Source organism: Fringilla coelebs (assembly GCF_963513975.1).
Source record: "Fringilla coelebs genome assembly, chromosome: 1".
Taxonomy (NCBI): domain Eukaryota; kingdom Metazoa; phylum Chordata; class Aves; order Passeriformes; family Fringillidae; genus Fringilla; species Fringilla coelebs.
In genome coordinates, this window is record NC_140028.1 from 33,075,454 (window position 1) to 33,097,313 (window position 21,860).

The 21,860-nt window shown below is 37.1% G+C and overlaps 1 protein-coding gene across 2 annotated transcripts in view; it reads left to right on the forward strand.

The window, feature by feature from the left end:
- The window catches only part of STAU2 (staufen double-stranded RNA binding protein 2), a 170,228-nt gene that overhangs the window by 103,405 nt on the left and 44,963 nt on the right, over positions 1-21,860 (forward strand). Inside the window, exon 13 of one of the 2 annotated variants that reach the window (XM_084214937.1) lies at positions 5,374-5,487. The exons of the other annotated variant lie outside the window; for it this stretch is intronic. Within the exon in view, the coding sequence (XP_084071063.1) occupies positions 5,374-5,487 (114 nt within the window). The remainder of the gene's footprint in view (positions 1-5,373; positions 5,488-21,860) is intronic. 2 annotated transcript variants of the gene reach the window in all.

Consider the following 21,860-nt stretch of genomic DNA (forward strand, 5'->3'; position numbering starts at 1 on the left):
TAGATGATGGGATTTCCCCCCCCCCTTTTTTTTTGGTTTAGTTTTTACTAAAAGAAACAAAACCAGAATTTTTAAACAGGTAGTAAGAATGAAAAGTGGTATTTGGAATCTCTCTCATATTGCTCTGTGTCTGAAGGAACTGATCTAATATTTGTTAGGAAACCTCTATGGATAATATGTAATACAAGGATTCATGCTTTTGAGAACTACAATACTAAGTAGTGAAAGCTCCTAAAATTGGCTTTGATAAAATGGTTGAAATGACCAAGTATATTAAATGTATTTCTGTGCCTGAATTTCTTCACCAATAAATAAGCATGAAAGAGACTTGGAGCTGAAACAGGTTTGTTTCATTTTTTCTTTGATAGTTCACATGACTAACTGTAGATGAACAACATAATGTGGAAGATAAAAGACCCATATGAAAAAGAAAGATTTTTACCAGGATGCCAAAGGAAGTAAACAGTTTCATGAGACTCTTTCCAAATCAAAATTGCTATTTTAACATCTGATTTCTGAGCTTATTCTGGTTTTCTTGTTGCTGTAAATCCAAGCCTATGTAAAATCTTTGAAACTCTTCTGTAAACTCAGTACTAAATTGGGTGCTCTCCCTTTAAGGGGTAGATTTAAAGGAATACCATCCTTTGTTCTAACAAAATAGTCCAGGCCTGTCAATCCAGAAGATTTGTGCATTGCTGAACATAATGGCATTTTATTACCTAGTTTATTTCTGTCTTGCATTCTAAGACTCCTGCTGATACTTTGACTCAGAGTAGTTCTCAGTTTGGAAACTTGAACTCCAGTGTCACAGATGACTTCTTTCTTTTGGTAATTTGTATTTTTTTTTAACCTATTAAATGTTCAAGAAAGAAAATGTTTGTCCTGACAGAAGTAGTGTTTCAAACTGTGAACATCTAAGCAGTGGTGTGTGAAAAGGGTAGCCTTTATTTTTGCTCCCCTCAGACTCTTGTTAGTTAACTCATTTCTAAGAGTAGTTTGGGATATTATAGTCAAGCTCAATGATTAAGTGGTAGTACAACAGGTCTCTCACCCTCCTCAGCTGTGTTTGAGTAAACCACAGCCATTGTCCATGCAAAAGAATAGATGTTCAAATTCAGAAATGCATGCTGAAGGCCAGCAGACTGTGCTGTTCTTGAAGTTAGGAACATTGTATTTGCAGAATCATTTCTGCAGTTTAACTGCGGCCATTATCTGAAATTGCATATTGATCCAGTTTTTAAAGCAGCTTATTGCAAGATAAATCCTGAAATATTTTTGCAGTTTCCATGAGAACACTTGCAATTAGGGAGGAGTATTATATTCTAGTAAAGGTAGATTGAAGAGACATCTTTATATAAATATGAGAGAAATGAGAAATTTCCTGCTTGTGAAGCAGCATTATGATAGAAGTACCCTAAAATATAATTTCCTATACAGTTTTATGCAGTGTAGTTTACTTTCTCCTGTATAAAATAACATATAAAATAAGAATTCTGGCTATGCCATTCCCCATTCATTTGTAACATGGTAAACATTCATCTTATATCTTCCTTTACGTGTAGCTAAAAATGCCCATCAGAATATTTGCATCTTTTCAGTAATTTAAAATACTGAAAATAAGGGCTAAATTTCAGCATAAGTTGTCAAGTGGTTTCAGACCTTCACATAAATTTCTGTGTACACACTCCAGTGAATGGTACCCATCCATACATACTCGTACCATGCTGCTTGTTCCTGACTGAAGCAATCTGTAAAATGAATGTACATTTGCATGTCATGTGAATCTGGAACAAGAAAACATACATGTGTGAGTAAATCCCTGGCATTGTGAAAAAATATACTTCTAGAGTTTATTTCTGTGTTTTGGTGTCTGGGATGCCCTTTGTGTTTTATGCACCGAGGTTTTGTGCCGTGGAGTGCTGTGTTTGGGATTCTTGAGCTGGCCATACATGATTTATCTCAGGTGTATGTAGTTACCCAGGAGAAAAGCTGGCAGTGCTGTGTGCTTCTCCCAATAAATGAGCAGTCTCATTTAGAATTATTGCCAGGATCTTGTTGTGCTGACACCGCTTTGTGCTGTGTGGAGAAACCTTGGAGGAGAATTACATGTAAATCACTCATAATAGTCTGAGGCTGGAGTCTTGCATTTTAGTCAGAAACTTGCACAACCCTTGCTAGAGATATCTATATTCTGGCCATTGTTTTCTAACCAGATTCTAGTTCTTTTCCATCAGATCTCTGCTTATGTGTTATCTAAATAAAACATTCTGAATTTTAATGAGTGAAATTTCATTGCTGTTTAATCCTTAAATGCACTGAGCTAATCTGTGAGTGTCCCTTAATCATAAAAAGTGAAGCCGGGAAATTACGTCCCGGACACAGAGAGTAATTATTTTCATAGCTCTTTTGTTTTCACCTCCATCACATATGGAAAGAGAAAATGACCAATTGTGGTTCGGCCAGAGGCCTTTATGATGGTTTAGAGTCCCAGCACTGCCAGTCAGTCCAGTCCAGCTTGGATGAGTCATCTAAGGTCTGCCCATGAAGTGTCCTTACCTGCCTAACACAGGTCTGGTGAGATGGGCTGTAGTTAAGCACTCCTGGCTCTTTAAGGCACAGGGGAACTTAGAAACCTTATTTTTGTCATCATGAATCTCAATAATGGCTTCGTAATCACCATCAGAGCATTTGGCCAGCCTTCAGTCATCACTCCTTGATCACAGATACTGACTCTGTGCTCTGCCTTAAAAGATATGATATTCTTGAAAGAGTTTTATAGGTGTTCAGGTTCTTCCCACACTTAGCAATAATGGCATGGACATAGAAACTGAAATATTTGCAACATGCTGCTGGCCAAAACCCAAGAAGCGTTTGCTGCTATTTGAGCTATTTGATAATTATTTGACTACTATTATTTCTTTCTGAGTGCCTTATTTGGACATTCTGCTCTAATAGGTAAATTAAAAAGCCTCAAATTTTGGCTCACAGATCAAACTTGAAGGGGAAAGGAATAATGTAGTTTGAGAATGTAGCAACTGGACTGATAAATACCAAAACAGGATTACTGGGAAATGGCACATACGCATGCCAAATGTAGAAGTCTGAATGTTTCTTCTGACTGCACAAATCTGTAGACTAGAGAGATTTGATGAAAGGGCAAAGTCTTATTTGTTCCTATTTAAAGTCCAGTCTTTTGTGTTTTATATCACTATTCATATCATTCATATAGAAAGTGTTTATTTTGGTTCAGCTGAAGAGTTTCAACAGAGAAAGAGATAATTAGAAAACTGAGAAATTACAGAATAATGGCCTTGATACATTGACATGAGGCCAAAAATACATAATGAATTTCCTTTCAGAAAGTTAAGCCTATAGAGATACCAAAATTCTGAATTAATTTCAATTTCAATGTGGGATTCTAAAGGGGATGTGAGTCAGACTTGCTATTGCAGATAGTAGTGTCATGAAATACTAATAGTTTTTTCCTCTGGCTATCTCCTGTTCTTTCAGCTTGTTAGTCACTCTTTATTCCAGTGGACACTAGTGAATTTTATACTCATACTATTCTGACAAAAACTTAACTGACAAACGTGCTGCACAGTTCAGAAAGGGCCATTTCCCCATTTCTACATATGAACTTTTCTGGGTCACCAGATTTTGCCCCTTTTGTGATGTCCTGTTTGCAGCACAGAATCATCCTCTTGATCTTCACTGCCCCATTTCTCCCATCTCATTCTCACAACACAAACTCAGCAGAAAATCTACTTTGCAACTAGTTGTGGAAGCTTGATAAGCCTTTGTCATAACAGTAGTCCCTGACATTTAAAGGACTTCAGTTTATATTTGTCAGCCAAATTTCATACCTTCATACCTCTTTCAATTAATCAAAGTTAAACCATTGTATATGTGAAGGGGCCTCTTGTGGTTTCTAAGTAAGTAGTATGGCTTTTCTGGCAGAGAGCCACTAGCAATTTAGTAGGCACATAATGTGGGGGTTGAGAGGAAGAGAGACAGGAATAATCCAGAAAGCTTTAAGAAGGGCTGAATGAAATCAGTATTTCTATACACGGTGCAAGACTTTCTGTACCTTACTTTTGGCCACAGCAAAACTGTTTTGGTGTGTTGTCAGCAAAGTAATTCTGAAACGTAGCACCAACTTGGTTTTCCTCTTACTGAACCAGCTTTGCACTGGTTTTACTTCAGTTGAAGTATTCCCAATTTGCAGAGTTAGGCACAATGGATTTAATACATGGTTATATTGTATAAATATGACATATTATGTCATATTTTCACTAAACTGTTTCCACAGGAATAAACCTAATGTAGTTCCTAGTTGTCTTCAGAAATAGCAAGATTTGTTTTGTAGCCTAAAAGTCAGGATGAGGCTTTACCATGTACCTTTTGCCTGAGAGCTATACAGCTGTAAATAGATACTAACATAAAAGGTCTGTCTCCAACAGAGCTGATCTCTCTTTCCAATTCTGACAGGGGTCACATAGTCAATGTAAATTACCACCATAAACTAAATTCCACCTCTCCTGTAGAACAAAGTGCTTGATCTGCCTGTCCAGAAGTCAGGAGCTATGCAGAGAACTGTAATATTTCAACAGTTCAGTATGATGGCAACCTGTTCTTAATAATGAAACGCTAGCAACACTTAATTTCATTTTGTTTCACCATGTTAAAATCCATCCTTTATTTAAAAACCATCTGAAGGGAACTTGAAGACAAAGAGAATAGTTTGAGTAGAAGCACTATCTTTCTCTGTATTTCATGCAAGTTCAGGTTCAACATGCACATCTTGATGCTCGCAGGGAATGAGTTACATTTAGAAAAGGTTAGCCTGACACCTCAAGAAAAATGTGATTTCTCATTTTATCTGTCATTTTGATTTAATTGATATATGTATCATAATAGTAATGTCAAAAGTGTTAGTGGATTTTGCTAGAAATTAAATTAAAATAGAAAAATTTAAGCTATTATTGGCAAGTTTTTCGAGGTTGTAATGATTTACTTGGGTGTTTTATAACTAAGCTACAATATGCTGTTAAGAATGACATGTAGGCTGGAAACTTTAACTTGAAGCTAGATTCTTATATAGATATAACATCTTGAATTCAGTCTGAAAGATGTAGAATCTGAAGAACTCAGCACTTCAAAAATTATGCAACAGGCATATCATGAAAAATTGGGCCCCAGTTCAACATGTGACTCTCTAGACTATTTTACAAACTCCTTTTTGATATTAAAGATGAATTCAATGTAAATGTCTGGAATTCTTCTGACAAGCTTATTGAAAAGGGACAGTATTTTAGCATGACTCCCTTGTGCAAACCTGGTGTTTAGCAGATTACGTATGTTATTCTGTTATAGGTACACTACAGTGATAGACAAAATGGCAAAGAGTGTTTGACCTGTTTGACACTGTCTCCTGTGCAGATGACTTTCCAAGGTATCGGGAGCTCCATTGAAGCCAGCCATGACCAGGTATCATACCTTCACCCCCCACTCTTGTAATTTTATTAATATCTGGTAAGGTCAGACTGCCAGCGTTAGTAAATTTAAAATTTCGACGCATCTTGTGCATGTCATATGGCATGTTCTTGTCACAGGGATTTGCCTCTCTTGCCCTGCTAAAATTCTGATTAGATCTAAAGAGTGAAATGCAAAGGAGACAAAACTATATTGCTTTTTACATATTTTTAAGATATATTAGGAAAGCCTGAAGAGCTTGCTTTGGTTTTAAAGTCAGATGTAAGGTTTCTGCAAAGGTTTTATTTGCTTTTATGTGTGTATCAGGTCTTGTCTATCCTATTTTGTTAGAAGATTATGAGTAGTTGGAAAAGCAGAGAGATGAAGCCGTCATCTCTAGCCATCATCTGTCACAAGAAACTGGCATTTGAGAGGGGAAAGGCATTTTTAATCAGACTGTGTAAAACTTCCATTTTGTTTGGCTGTTGCAAAAACATTTAATTCAAGCTTCTGGCAAAAAGCCTGAAGAAAAAAAAAAGGCTTAATGTTAATCATTTATCACCCTTTTGCTTCAGATGGGAACTGAGGGGGACTTCCATTCTTCTTGTCATTCTTGGAGTCTTGTCCTCCAACACTCATATGTATAAAAGCAAGACAAGACTTTGATACTCTGAAAGTATTAAAAGCAAAAAGGAAACAAGCAGAAGAAAACATTAAACTAAACCTTGCACCTTTCATATCTTCGGTAGATTAGAAAAATTACCATGTTTACTTGCCTTTGCAGATTATCTTTAAATGATACTGTGTTCACATTTGCTGTGCATTTCATCAAAATCTATGCAAGATTCTCTAAGAAAAAAAAAAGAAAAGCTGCCTTAAGAATTAGCAGAATTAGTTACTTTTGGGGAAAAGTTTTGGACACCCTTAGCCATGTTTTTGTTTGGTGGGATTTTATTGAAAGTTCCTAAGTTAGTTGTTAACATAAACTAAGCCCATTAGTTATTTACATGGTAACATGAGGATACTTCCTGCCCTTAAGTGTTTGGGGTTTTACAGTAATGGAGAGCTGTGGTAAGTCAGACCATACTTTGACATTCAATTCTCATTTCATCCAGCAACTTGTTTATGCTGCTCTAAAGCTGCTTCATTTTTCTTTCAGTAAGGATAGGCTTTTAAAATATCGTTATAACACAAGTACGATATTTAGACGTTTCAATGAATTTAAGGTGGTCCCTGTCAGTTTGGTAACAACTACATTCTGGGCTACCAGCCAGCTTGGCCTTTGTCTTAGCATTTATTTAGGCTAGAGTATGATATGTAAACAGAAAAAAGACTCTGTAAGCAAAAAGCACATTTAAGCCATCTGAATAATTATATATTTAAGACCTCTAAATGAAAATGTTGTATTAAGCCTGCAAAGTCAAGCGCCCAGAGATTAGGAAATTCCAGATTATGTGCAGCGTTAGTTTCATCCCAAATGTGCCCATTCCGTGCTCCAAATGGGATATTCTTCTGAGAAGAAAAAAAAATTGCATAAAATCACAGATAAAGATTGTATCATGGCACATTCACAAATAGGTAGAATTAAATTTACTTGGGCCATTATGTAGCTGGAATTTCCTCATCTTGATTCAATTTTCAATGAAAAACTGTTCATAATTGGTTTTAGTTATGTAATTTTCCACAGGGTTCTTAAAATGGAAAGATAAATGTTTTGTTATTGCATGATGGGGTGGTTGTTGTGTTACTGAACCCACATCACTTGTGCAAAGATTTCATCTGAGCCAAGAGCAAAAGAAAATAATAATCTGAAAGCCAAATGCCAGCCAGTGTCTCACAAAATAAATCCGCTCACTGGACAGGATGCACAAATTTCTGCTCTCGCCTTTCCTAAGTGTCAAAGGAATTTCATTTTCTGGGGCAGAGGGATGCTGTTGATGGGTTGTGTTTGATAAGGGGGTAGCAGGACTAGATTAAAGTATCATTTTGCATCACCTGAATAAAAAGAGAAAAATTAATCATTAGCAAGTCAAGGCACTGGAATTAATAAATTAATGACAAAATTAGGGCTGTTAATGGACTAGCTAAAAGAAAATTTCCTTTTTCTCTGTTGTTCCTATGTGCTTGGCATGTTTTTCCTTGTTTCCTACAATTTTACTCACAGTAGGTTGATTTGATGGTTATTATTCTTTTAAAAATAGGAGACAGAAATACTGCACCTTTGTCAAACTGAACTTCATTTTAAAGTGTCAAATTAAATAAGTGCAGGATAACTGTGTGCTATAAAACTTGAATTTTACAAATTCTTCTTTAACGTTTGTAATCTGTTACTTTAAAATCATATCTGTAGTATTTTATGGCTATTAGGATGGGCTGATCACTTGGAATTGTGTGATTTCAGTGGAGGGATGGTGATTTCTGCCTCAGTAGTGAGGCCTGGCTTAGTTTGACATCAGGAACTGTCGGCTTCTGTGCTTATGAAGATAATTTTTCTCGCATTCATTTTAAAATATTGATTCTATAATTTCTAGAGGTTTTTTGTGGAACACTTTAGGAATGAGACTCTGAAATATTTTGGTGGAAAAGGGCTGAAAAGTGATGTGTGAGAGTATCTAACAAAAAAGCTATATACAGATTTGTGACTGTATTGTGGCAGGAGAACCACAATACTGTGGTACATGGCAGCTGATCAAAAAAATAGAAATGAAAAGGGAAAAAAAGAAAACTATGTTGCCAATGGCATTTCCAGCACTACAGAATACCTTTTAGATTGGACTTGTCTTTTGTAATGGGTCTCCCTACTCATATCCAGTGGGAGATTTGTTACCCAGCAGATACCAAAGTGGTTACAATCCTGCATAAGTACATTATCTGGCCGTTTCAAATATGTCAAGACTTGACACTGCAGTTTTTCAAGTCTCTTGCTCTTTTCCTGTACTCTGTAGGGAGTTTTCATTCTTTAGATTGGTCTAGCTTGTGATTTTAATGAGTTCAAATATTTTCCCCACATACTTCATGCGAGCAATTTCAGATTGATATAAACATATCACACTGGTACGTTAATTAGTGTGTATTTCGAATGTCTGATTGACAAGGCATATCTCATTTGGTCATGAAGCAGTATTGTGGAAGCAATTGCTGATCTTTCATTTTTCTTTTGACAAAAAGAAAAAATGGGAAACATTCCTAAAACACCACTGCAGTGTATCCTGCCACAAGTTTTGCTAGGTTTTGCATTCAGGTATGCCAATCTCTTTAATAAAAATTAATGGAGTTCATAATTTTTTTTCCTGAATTATTTCTTTCTATTTTTCTGTTTCCTGAATTTTAGACTATAACTCTAAAACTCTCTTTCCTTAACAGCAACTATTCTTTGGAGGGTTTTTTCCAGTAAAATTTAGTTACAAGTAGCTATTAGTTAAAATGGTCACCACTTTTTATTGATTTTCTCAATTAATGCTGAGTTTTTCCTTAATGGAAGTAAAGCCTGGCATTTTTTTTACATTGCTGTGGGACTGGTGACAACCTATTCTCAGGGCTTATGATGGGCTTCAGGCATATATTGTAAAGGTGGAAAATGTATTGAAAGTCAAAGTAACAGAAAGGAAGTCCAGATTGTTTTTTTTATTTGTGTCACTGAGAAAATTCAAGATATGAAAAGTAGGAGACAGAAAAGGGAAAAATTCATAGATAGGAGGCTATATAATCAAAAGTAGTTGGAATGAAGCAGAAAACTAAGAAAGTGCAGGGGAACTGAAAAATAGAATGTCTGAAGGGTCAGTGAATGTCTGAAGGCCACAAAAGCATAATAAAGAGAGAAAGCTAGAGCTAAGCAGAAGGGGTGATCAAAAACCCCACCAAAAAAAAGACATCCTCACTGCTACGTCTCAAAGTACTGAAACCTGAATTTCTTGTTACAGCTACAAATAAATATTGTCCAGTTTTAGTGAACTGTGACACATGAAGAGTTCTTTGAACTCTTGAGTGCAGGCACACTAAGAACTGTAAGTTAGAAATTGTAATGCTAGTTATTGTAGGAAATGGAGATTTATGTTTTCCCTGGAGGACTCTAGTCAATACCTTAAAGTTGTTATAGATGCACTCAAGGAATGTCACTGGATTCACTATAATGGTAGCTAGGTTAAATTTGATGCCCTATGTCAAACAAGACAGCCTGTGACATGTTGTCAATCTTAGAAGTGACATACTTCTGCTATGCCTTGAACAAGCCAATGTCAAACTCGGCTTCCATGTTTACATGTATATTTCAGAAACTTGCAATGTTACCATCTTCAGTGGCTTTATAATAATTGTTTTTCTGGATTTTACTGCTCTGAGTGACTGAGTGCTTTGGGGTATCACACTCCTGTGCTTTTCATAGCTGTGAAAGAATAAACATCTTGGGTGCATTCATAAGGCTTACTGAACAGCAGGCAAATTGAAAATATGAACATTCATTTTAAAATGAAATTATTTAAAAGTCAGTGCTAGTGATGAGAAAGAACAGCTTGGGCCCATTTTGAGTTTTAGCATGCTTGCCATGGAGTACTCTGCCCGAACAAGTGAATTTTTAACTCCTAGTAACTTAATGTTCATTGAGGAGTGACCAGTTCTCTACTTGAATTTCAGGAGGCAGATCAAAGAGCAGTCCATTGTCTTAAAGTCTCATTGCTTTAATACTTTTTGATGATTTTGGAGGTTTTAACCATATGCATGTTTTTTGGTGCTGGCATTACTGTCGATCTGTTTATTACTGAGTTCAGCTGTTTACTTCACCTAATTGTACTGGTAAAGTGATATCAATGAACATTTTATGCCTATATTTTTATTCCTTGCTTTCTTAATGTTATCCATTATATTAATGTTGTATATTAGGTTGTAGTTTTCGAACTCTTCTGCACTTTGCAATGCACAGAATAGAATACTTTTATTTTGCAGGAAGATACCAAATGTTTAATGTTATGTTTAATCTACCACTAATAGCACTTTTATTTTAAGCATAAAAATAGCTGGAAAGAGAGTGAGCAGGGGCAGAAATTGTAGAAGTGGAAGAGCTACTGATAAGATAGACTTTATCAGAGAGCTCAACATGGAGAGGTTGTACTGAAAGGAAGATGCCACACTCAGCAGTTTCAGAAATCACTGATGGAAAGTTTGGCAGACAGCAGTGGTGAGCAAACTGAAATGTGCTCTGTATCAAACCATATTTGCTGGCCTGCAAACAGGCATTTCTCAACAGGGTTAACAGACATTGGGGATGCCCAGATGTGAGCAGCTCCTGATGGCATTTGAATACAGGAAGGGCAGAAATAGTTCTCAAGGAACAATAGAGAGGAGTGACAGCCTCAAGAGAAAGTTCTTGGAGCATTAAGTTTTGAAAAGAAGCTCCACATCTCTGTTGTGGTCTCAGAATTGCTTGTAGAGCATGCTCAGGAAGCAGCATCTAGGGAATTTACAAAAGCCAAAATAGCTAAAGGTGTAGTCACTGAGTATGTGAAGGATAAGAATTTGTCCAGTGCTGTAACCAGAAAAGATAAATCGGGTTGTGTTTTTTGTTAAAATACCTTTCCAGGTCAGAAAACCAGATGACACTACATTAATTACCAATTTAATTTTTTTTTGTAATGACAAGTTAGTATTTTCTAGATGTTGAGATTTACTTCACAGTGGGTTTTTATGTCCCAGACATGGTCAAAAAATGAAAAAATGTCAAGGTTTTCTTTAAAAAATGCATGTATCCTTTTTCTTGTCCTTTTTTTTCCCTCAGGCGATGTTATATGCTTCATTTATCAGCTTATTTCTACTTTACTTATTGTAAATGCATTTCTCATTTCTTCAGGATGGCTTCTTCAATAAAATGATACAACCTCAATTTTAATAAGTAAAAATTTTCTAGCAGTTTTCCCAAGGTTCGGCAATTCCATTACAGCCCCTTCAGCATCAGGACTTCTTCCTGATCTTATGAAAACATCTCACACAACTGGGTCTCCTTCTCCTTCAAGGGAGGGGGTGCCAGCATGATCACAGCTGAGTGCCCAATGCTCCAAAAGAGCCAGTTCACGTAGGAAAGAAATTTAACCTGCTTTTGATATATAGCACCACGTTTTGCTTTCCTTCTGTACTCTCTGTTAGGTTGATGCTGCAGTAAGGAGTCATCCCATCAGGTTTTAGTTAGGCTCACTGGATTGTTGTCTGCTATTTGATATTTTTCCTCATCTGTTGTGCTCCCCACGACTGTGTGTGGAAGTACTGGTACATTCTCTCCGTATTCTTCATCTTCTGTTTCACATTATGTCAGTCTGGATGTACGTGACAGAACATTTGCTTTTCCCTGGCAGCTGCTGAAGTTTTCCTTGATGAGCCCAAGATCAAATGCTTGTATTTGTTCAGGAAGTGTAATCTTTAATTTTCAAAAAGTGGGTTACTAATTAATTGCTGAATGGGAAAAAAATGCAAACCAAGGCAAGCCTATCTCCTTGCCAGACTCTTTCATTCCTCTCATTCAGGGCTTCCTGAGTAGATTCCCAGTGTGACTGCTTCTTGCTGAAGATGCATAATAGGATTTTTCAGTGCTCTGTGTATGCATGTTTGTTTACACAGCAATGTCAGCAGGGTATGAAATGCTTCTGTTGCAGTCTCTGCCTATCTTACATGCTTGGCACGTAACTCATAACTAATGACAAACAAAGACCATGTATATTTTTGGGACTGTCTTCGTCTGTTGGGAAAAGAGAAAAAAAGAGGTGGAATATCCTCCTGACTGCTGTTGGTGAGGCTTCACAAGCGTGGTGAGGTTCACAGGATCACACAAGGGTTGAGGTGGGAAAGGACCTCTGGAAATCACCTGGTCCAAGGCCCCTGCTCAAGCAAGGCCACCTTGAAGAGGCTGCCCAGGCCACGTCAAGGCAGCTTTTGAGTATCTTCGAGGTGAGACACTCTGTCTTGGTTGTTCTTTCCCATTGACATCATCTCCAGTCCTGGCTGCTTGCTAAACTGCTGAGCCAGGTGTAAACAAGCTGAGTTGAGTTGAACTGATCCACTGGGCCTTAGATGAATGCCTGAAACAAGGGAGACATCAGGACTGCCCACTGAAGAGGAGAGAGAGCCATCCCTTTCCACAGCAGCAAGCTGTTGGCTCAGCTTACCCACCTTGTAAAATGATGTTTAAAGGGGATGAGGCAAAAATTAATTGTACAGAGCAGTTAATTTCTTGTAGAAACGTTTGTCTTTAGTACCCTTAAACAGTACCCTACTGTTCACTGTGCAGTAGCATGACTTGGCAAAAATAGGAGATCAGGAATGGCACGTGGAGGGAGGAAGAGCAGGGCTGTAGCAACCCTGACCTGCAGAAATTTAGCTGTTTTGGAACTGCACCCTTAGTAGTTATTTGCATTAAAATACCTTAGCAAGCTTTCAGTGCAGTGTAACATGTGGAAGTGGCAAGAAAGGCATTAACAACATACAATGAGCCAACCTTCCATGGAGCACAGGCCAGCTGTTCGCTATCCTAAGTTTGCAATCTGTTTCTGGTTTGGTTGTTTTGCTGTTACTTTAGGCTCAGTTGGACAATGGTGGAATGTAAAAATCTTGAATGTTCTTGCTGCTGTGTCTGTTAGAAAAGGGAAGAAGCTTTAAAGGGAAAGGTATTGGAGAAGTTTGGAAAAGCTAAAAATGTCAGTTTACTGCCTTGTCACGCTTCAGCAGGAGATTCAGCCCACTTGTATTATCAAGAAATCTAACAGATTTTTCCCTGTCAGGGAAAAACACGGGGAAGACAACAGAGGTAGGTTCTTCTCCTACTCAACAGCTAAAAATGGATAGGCATACACCTACTGGACAAAAGATAGTAACAGAGATAGAGACAAAAATCAAGTGGAAGGAGACCCACCCCCAAGTAGCTTGTCTTGTAGTTGGGATTGACAAAGATCTAGGTTTATTCATTTAAACCCCTGACAACCAGCATTTTAATTTTAATAGTTTCGTCCATTTTAATTTCTAGGACTGGTAAAACATTTCAAAGTTATGAATTAAAACTAACACTCAAAGTACAGCTTTTGTGGGCACCTCTATTTTAGACAAAGAAAGACTTTAGCTATATATACATTGAACTTTTTTGCCCACCCAGTGCTAGCTGGAGTTGTTCTGTGGCATTTTCCACACACTACTCAAAGTAATGCTATGCCTGTTTGGTGAATTGTGTTTAATCACTTGTCATTTGGTGAAGTTGCTTAACACCCTAATTATATAATTGGCATTTCAAGTCACATTTCCTTAACCATTCTACAAGACAAAATAATGATTTGCACATGTGGCATCTGAAGAACTGTGCTTTTGCCAAAATTCTGTTTGCCACCTAATTTTTCCACTTCTCTTGAAATAATATCCCATGGCTGGCATTATGCATGCATCTAGCACAAATGAAATTTCATCGTATTTAGTTTGCACAATCGTCATACAACCCCTTGATCTACACAGTGCAAGCAGAAACTAAATTTGACATCCTACATCCCTTCCTTTCAAGGGTTCATTTCAAGAAGCCAGAATCTCTTAATTAATGCTCTGACAATAGACTTAAGGGGAACTAAATGAGCTCAGGACTCATAAGTAATTAGTAATTAGTAGCAGGTAATTTTGGAAGTGCGAGGACGAGAAAGTTGTGGAGCAATGTTGAGGAGCACTATGATTAAACTCAGTTCCTAGACATCTGTGCTTTCTTCCTTGGAGGTTTTTTTAAATACCCCATCAAGAAAGAGCTGAAGACTTACCCTGGCTTGATGACTAATGGTTTACCTGAGAAAATGACTTCACTTCTCTTTTTTACGTGCTTGTCATTGATGCCCTAATGGAAAATGTCAGACATCTCAAGGGAAAAGGTATAGTCTTTCCTATAGCTCATTTAACATAAAATCCAGGTCCCTCTGTCTCTGCTTCTAAAGTGATTACCTGTACAGGTTTTTTTGTAGTCACACTGGGTTTCTAAGATCAATGAGTCAGAACATCCCACTGTTCGAGGCAGGAAGGAGTCACCAACCAACCTTCTCTTCAAAGCATCAAATGTTCAATGTCCTTACTTGGTACAGGAGTTTCTGTGTCCCCAGAAGCTCTGTATGTACTTGTGCCCTCCCTTTCGTAGCCCTTACAGACTGCCTTTGTTCCAATGCTAATGCTTCATTCCAGCAAGATCCTTCACATATGCTAAATGTAAGAGTGCTTCCAAGTAATTCACTCTCTCAAGGATCCAGGACTTGAGATAATAAACACTAGAATGGAGGTATCAAGCAAAACCAAAGCAGTGAACTCTTAAGTTAAACTTTAAATTTTATCAATATTTCTTCATATTCATTCTTTCTCTTTCCCATCATAAGAGAGAATGTGAGACCTAGTTTTCCACAGATCCTTACGGCTGTACAAATAATTGATTTTACAGTCCAAAATCTCCTCTCTCATCCTTTATCCCCTCAAAAAAACCCCACCAGTTCAAATTGGTCCAAAATAAAGAAAAAAATGCTTCTAGCCAAAAAAAATAATTAATTTTGTACTTGGGCATTTGTAGTGAAACTAAGAAAATGGCTGAGATTTACAAAACTGGTGGGAAAGATGATGAACTGTTTTACCAGTAAGCTCAGGGGTTCACAGTCTCACGCAAGATGCAGAAGATGTAAGTTTTGTTCTGTGCTTGTCCCCACAGGACCATGAACCCTCTTTAGGAACCCTTCTTATGCAACAGAGAGTCACAGCTGGGCAGTCCCAGGAGCACAAAGTGGTAACCACAGAACAGTCCTGTTTTTGACTCAATGAACAGTTTGCTCAATAGAGCTGCATGGGCAGAAAAGTTTGGTGGAATTCTTATTTGATATTAACCCCTTTGATCTGAATAATGAAAAGAAAAATTGTTGTCCTCCTGGGAGTTAAAGAGACTTAAGCTATGATTTTTCACAGTCTAGTATTGACCGTCAAGTCAATACTGGACTTGATGGTCAATACTTCTTCCCCTTCAGTTTTCACCACGAGTGGACAAAGCTAAAGAAACTGTAGCAGATAACTTCTAATTTCTAAAGGTATTTACACTTCACGATGCAGAATATCCATCCTGAGTCTGGGAGCAGATTTGGCCAAAGCAAAGCTGCTCCTTCTGAGTATTTCCAATGTTAGCTGGAGGCATATGCTTGCTCTGCTCCGCAGCCAGCCCCATCCCTGCCTCGGGTAGGTATCCAGCTGGTGGCGGCATTGTTCAAACCTCCAGCCACGTGCTCCTCTGGGGGGAAGTTGCCACATGGACCCCGAGCTGAGACTGCCAGCTCAGGCTACAAAGGCAATTTAAGGCAGTAGGACATGTTCAGACGAAGTCACTGTGCTCCCCAGCGGTACCTGGAAAGTCTTTGTCTTCCTCCCTTGTGTATTTCTTCCAAGCATAACCTGCAGACAAAACAAGATCTTTCTTTCCTCAGCATTCAGCTCTTCAGCTGTCTGTAAAAGAGCTTTACATTTGTTTCAGGATATTTAAAACTTGGTTGCGTGGCACTGATTCATAAAGGACATTTTGGCAGCTGCTGTTGCTGAATCTCTTGTATCGGCTGTAGATAAAGTAAGGCAAGTGCCAAAGCCTCAAGTCTTTTATGCTGATAGCAGTGGAGCTCTGAGCAGTCCCTGTACCCACCATGTCTCAGCCACCTAGATAAAAATAACACCTTTTGCTGATACTGGTTACAAGGCTTATCCCAGTAATGGAAAGATTTTAGATGGTTTTTGAGGCCACAGAACGCCTGTTTAGATATTTCTTCAAAACATTGGGCTGTTCAGCAAGGCAGTCTTATTTCATACTCCCTCCTAAATATTTCCTGCTTCAACATTGTTTTGAATAATTGGGGTAGTTTTTTCTAGCACAGCATGCTGAATGAAATTATGAATTGAGGAGATTTTCATGTTGTCGTGTTAGATTCAATACTCCATTGTCATTTATGTGAGGTGGTATAATAATACACTATCAGCCATTTAGTGGGGAGCTGGGCATACATGAACCTTTGTGCCTGTGAGAGGGGCTTCCCAGGGGGCCTCAGTTCATCAGTGCAGATAATACTGCAGGACCTGGGGCTTGATTTTGGAATGCCACAAAACAGGATCATTCTTCTAAATTAAATAAAAAGTAAAGGCTCTGTGTATAGAACTTTTTTTTTTTCAGTCATCATGTGTCTGTCCATACTTGTGAGAAAAATAATAGGGAAAAAAAAAGGGCAAAGGAATGTTTGCCATAATTTTATAAGCTGCAAAATAATTAAGCAAGAAGATGTGGGTTTGAGAGGGAGTTAAAGGAAATTAAAAGGAGGCATCAAACATTGGCTTGATCCAAAAGTGCTTAAAATCCCATTTGCCCTTACAGGATGAAAATACTAGTGAGGAAGTCTGACATGCTGGCAAAGACACAATTTAGACATGTCAAACTACTTTAAGATAATTTGAAAGTTTCTTGGCCCTCATTTAAATAAACTGGATCTTGAGTTTTTTGGAACTCTCCTGATAAGTAACACTTAAAACCCTTTTGATCAAATACCCTTTCTCAGGCAATTACATGTTCTTAATTTAGAGGCCAGTTCAAAAGATTGCTTGTTACCTTCATTTAACAAAGGTTCAAGTGCTGCAGTTTTCTGATCCTTTTAAAAAAGGCAAACAAGGAGAGTTTGCACAATAAAAGTTCTTTTTTATTCTCAAATTAATTATTTTGAAATATCTCACAGATTACATCAGTTTCTTCCTTGCATTCATGTTGCAAGATGGCGAGTATTGTATATTGTTAGTGATGCATTAAATTAGTTGTTTACATTATAAAATCTAAACATATTAGAATCTTTTGTGTTTGTCTTCAAAGATTCCTATTCTAATAAAGCTTTCTGAAACAAGTAAGGTTGTCTTTTTTGTTTAGTTTATGCATCAGTGGAGAACCTAAAGATTTGTAGCCTCTAGTCATCCCCGTCTGTGTTTAGTAGAGTGTAAGAACATTGTGTTTTGGAAAATATATATTATTTTTTCATATAAAAGCGAAATTTATACTTTTAAATAAACTATTTTTCATTTAGAAAAGGTAACACCTGAGACAAATGTAGATGGAAAGAGTCAAAGTTTATACTCTTCTCTCAAAAAATTTGTTTTGCTGCAACTTTTAATCAGAATAAAAGGTATATACAGTCCTGAAGAATAAAAATCTTGGCTGAATCCTCCCTATTTTTGATGGCTTTGTTCACTCTTTGGGTCAAAGTGTTTCTGAGTGTTAAGTGATACAAGACCAACATTCAGAAGTATTTGGGATTTTAAAGAAAATTTGCTGTTTGGACTCTCAGTTTTGCTCTATGACATATGTTTTAACAGAGTTGTAATGGAATATGGAAAAGAAAATCAAAAGCTGGTAGCTTTAATATGGCTGGAGCTGCTTGGTGAAAACAACTTTCATTTTCGAGGGAAGTTCATGACTGAAGTTTTAGAAGCCAAGCAGCTTCTCAGAGAGTCAGCAGAGCAGCGTGGCAGTGGATGTCCACACTTACCCCTTAAAACAATCCTTTCCACTGCAATATGTCTTAGTTCTTCATCTAGAGAAATGACTGCTCTAAGGTATATATATACACTTTATATATACACTTTGACTTTTTAGGTCATACTGGTCATACTGCATCTGCCTTATGAATCTGTGCTTTAATATGTTTAGACATACATCTTCCTATCCTAACAGTGTTGGCAAGTCATGAGTAAACAGCAGGATTTTATTTACCTGTCAAAGCCCCAAATAACTTGCATTAAGCCAAATACCAAATAAAATGTCACAGTTATACTTGATAGCATCTGGAAGGAAAAGTAGCGAGCTAAGTGTTAACTTCAGAATCAAGATTATTTTCTGTGTACAAGATTTGCCTTTTAGAATAACGTGCCAAGAGCGCTTCATATCTCAATAGCCTCTAGAACATACAGCAATATAACAGGCACTGGGTTATAGTAAAACTTGGGAAATGTGACAAAATAAGCAGTGGAGTGAACAGAACTGTACTGAAACCAGTTGAAAAAACAGGAAAAACAGGAAGGATAGAACTTGATAAAATTATGGAAAATCTTAAGGAACATCTCGTTCAGATCATGACAGTGAGAAAAGTGATAAGAAGCAAACTGCTATTTTTCAAAAAGCTTTCAACTTTGAACAAAAAAGCAGAGTGATTGAAAGGTACCAGAGACTTTTGATTAAATAAAAAAGTAGCTTTTTAATGTGATGTGTAAAATTATAAAAAAGATCATATATTATTTGCCTGAAAGATTTTCTTTTAATGAAAAGAAGCATGAGAAGGTATGAAACAGTCTGATATAACAGCCTGCAAGAAATTGTTTCAAAGGTAATCATCACTTGCTTAGTTATTTAGGCAAGATGTGTCCCCTCAGCTGCCTAAGGACAATGCTGTGTGTAACAATGTAGTAGCACTCATCTGAACAGTTTTAATAAAGTTAGAGGTTAATCATGAGGCTTTAAAAATAATACAGACTGTGAAACAAAGTCTAAAGTACAAATCAAGAGAAAAATTGAGAAAAATTCAAGTCTATGTTTCAAATATGCCCTCTACTTCTGGACTTCCGATTCAAGATACTTTATGCTACAGTATTTATAAAAAAGAGCACACACAGCTTTTAAAACACGAGTTCTTTAAGAAATTCTGCCTAAATGTCCTGATCCTGTAAACATTTCTGTGCTCATGCAGGTCTGCATATGAGGTGTTCCATTAGGTTACCACATGATTGGTCTGTGCAAGGTACAGAGTCAAAAATGCAAGTTCAGCTGGTGTAAGTGGAGGTTGATCTGAGGTGAAATACTAAATGCAGCTACATTTACCCCATCTGGGGTTGGGATCCCCTCTTTGTTTTGGCTGGGCTCTTTTCTAAGTGCTCAAGACTAAACCACCACATCCCTGAACAGACATGTTAAGAACTGATGTTCCTACAGTTAATTTTTTTAAAGCCCAGGGTGCGTGAAAGCTGCCATTTACAGCTGTCTCATGATTTTTATTGTAGAATGAGTAACTTGTATTTTAAACTCCCTTTTGGTCTTTCAAAATGGTCTTTGGTATTTTTTTTTTTTTACAAAACATTGTAGCTGGCACTTGCATGCCCATTGCCTCCAGCTGGACAAAAGTGACTGAAGTGGAAAATTTTGTTCACAGTTGTAGAAAAAGAAGTGATGAGAAGCATAGAAAAGTAAAGGCTCATTGTTGAAATCACAGGAATTCATGCCCCTTGTCCTGAGAAGAGATATGTGGCTGGGTTGTATCTTGAAGAGCAGTGTCTTGTTTTGAGTAATGCCTCTTACTTCCCTCCTAGACCTCCCTCCTGAAACCTTGCTTCAGATCACAAATCATTCACAATTGAGACAGCAGCAGCCCAGAGTATCAAAGACTGGTATTTGACTGATGGTTTGATTATTAGTGCAGTTTTTAGGGGGATGGTCTTTATCAGATGGAAGAAGATTCTAGGTTGTATGTTATGAATTTCTGCATTTGCAGTAATGTTCTCCATTTCAAGTGGAAATTAGGAGGTAAACAAGCCAAGTTACTAGCTAAAAGTGGTACAACCAGGTGCCGTGCTTACGTTTCTGCTGTATTAAGAAGTCAGAATGTCTTTTCAGGTTGTGAATTGGACAGTGTGAGTAACTGGTGTGGTGGCTCTGGAATCTTGCTAAAGACAGTGTTTCAAAGTGTGCATCTGAAGTTTCTATTCCACTCCTTGTCTGGCAGAAGAAAGAAAAATCTCAGTGTCACTCTTACTCCTCTCTACTTTGGGGAGAAGTTGTGCACCTTTCTTCTAATCTCATCTTCCTCTAACTTTTACAAGACCTTGGTTTTGTCTTTGATACTCTTAAGACATCTCCCAGCAAATCTCTCTTGTTGTAGGTATTGCAGGTCCACTGTCAGGTTGTCTCTGCCTTGTCTCATGAGCAGAATAACTTAAGCTTCTTTAGTCTTCAAATACAGTCAAGATTTTATATCCTTTCCTTATTTTTTTTCCAGAAAATATCTGATCTTTCAATTTACCTATTAAACTTTAGAGCTAAATGTGATCAAGTTCCATATATCAATGCTGTCTACTGGTAATAACACTTTCCTGTTTCTTTATATGATTATGAGCATGTGCCTAAACATTTGCTGCTGTAGCCTTTGCCTTACTTTTGATATCAATTTTTTGATGTTGTCTTTTCTGGAATAAATGATCTGCATCTGAATGAGATGGAACTTGCATCCTTGTGGATTACCCATTGAAAGTTCCATTTTACAATGCTTATATGCTTTACTCCCTTTTTATCAATTCTTACTCTGTGCTTGGGAGAAAGCAGAGAATACAGCAAGAATGCCTTATCTGTGTTGCAAGTAGGTCTTTATAAATGAAAAATAAGAGTCAATTTCCCCTAAATTTGATTATTTCATGAATTCCATTCATTAAGTACTGAAAGTAAAGTTCAAAATGTTAACATGGTGATATGATTAGGGTGCTTTTGATGAATGTGGTTTGTATGAGGCTGGGCTCCCATTCAGAATCAATCAATCAATGCCCAGTAAGTTTTCTGAGTAAATGTCATTAAAAAGTTGCATTTACAGAGAATGTATTTGTGTTCTCTAAATAATCATCTGGCATAATCTTTGCATAATATCCTTATGTAGTGTCAAAACATACAGAGAAAAGACATCTTAAAAAATGCAAATTTTCCTACAAATGTGCAGGAAGTAGCATCCATCTGAGCAGTGATGTTGAAACCAACTTATTAATCCAGTCCTATGTCAAAATACTTATACAGTCTTGAATATGATAAAATTATGACTATGATTAGGAACAGAGTTCTTCCAAATTGCCCCAGAACTGAAAAAAGGAAAAAAGAATGTATTGACATACTGTATGTCTACATAGGAAGTAGTGTATATACTTTATGTTCATTCTGACAGAAATTGCAAAAATTTCTATGTCATTACAGAGCACTTGTGTGAATAGTTAAAATTAATTCACAGGAGTAACTTGTATGTAAAATCACTCACTTACATAGCATTTTCAAGACCTGGCCCAGGCTATAAGTTTCTATCAACACACTTAAAATACCTTGTCACTGTGGTGTTTCCAGTATGAAGTATACATCAGATGCAGAATTAAATTATATTTCACGTTTGAAATACATTTTAAATATTTTCCTTTGCCATAAATTTCTCCAGTACAATGTTTTTTCTGCTGAAATCTGAGAAGATCTCTTTAATTGTGTAGTGTTGTGTTTCAGTAATTCAAGTCATGGTGCAGGTGGTACACGCAGTTTACTGATGTTAGAGATAGTATTTAAACAACTCCGTGCTCAGAGGTAGTATATCAAAAGTTTTTAAATTGAGGGT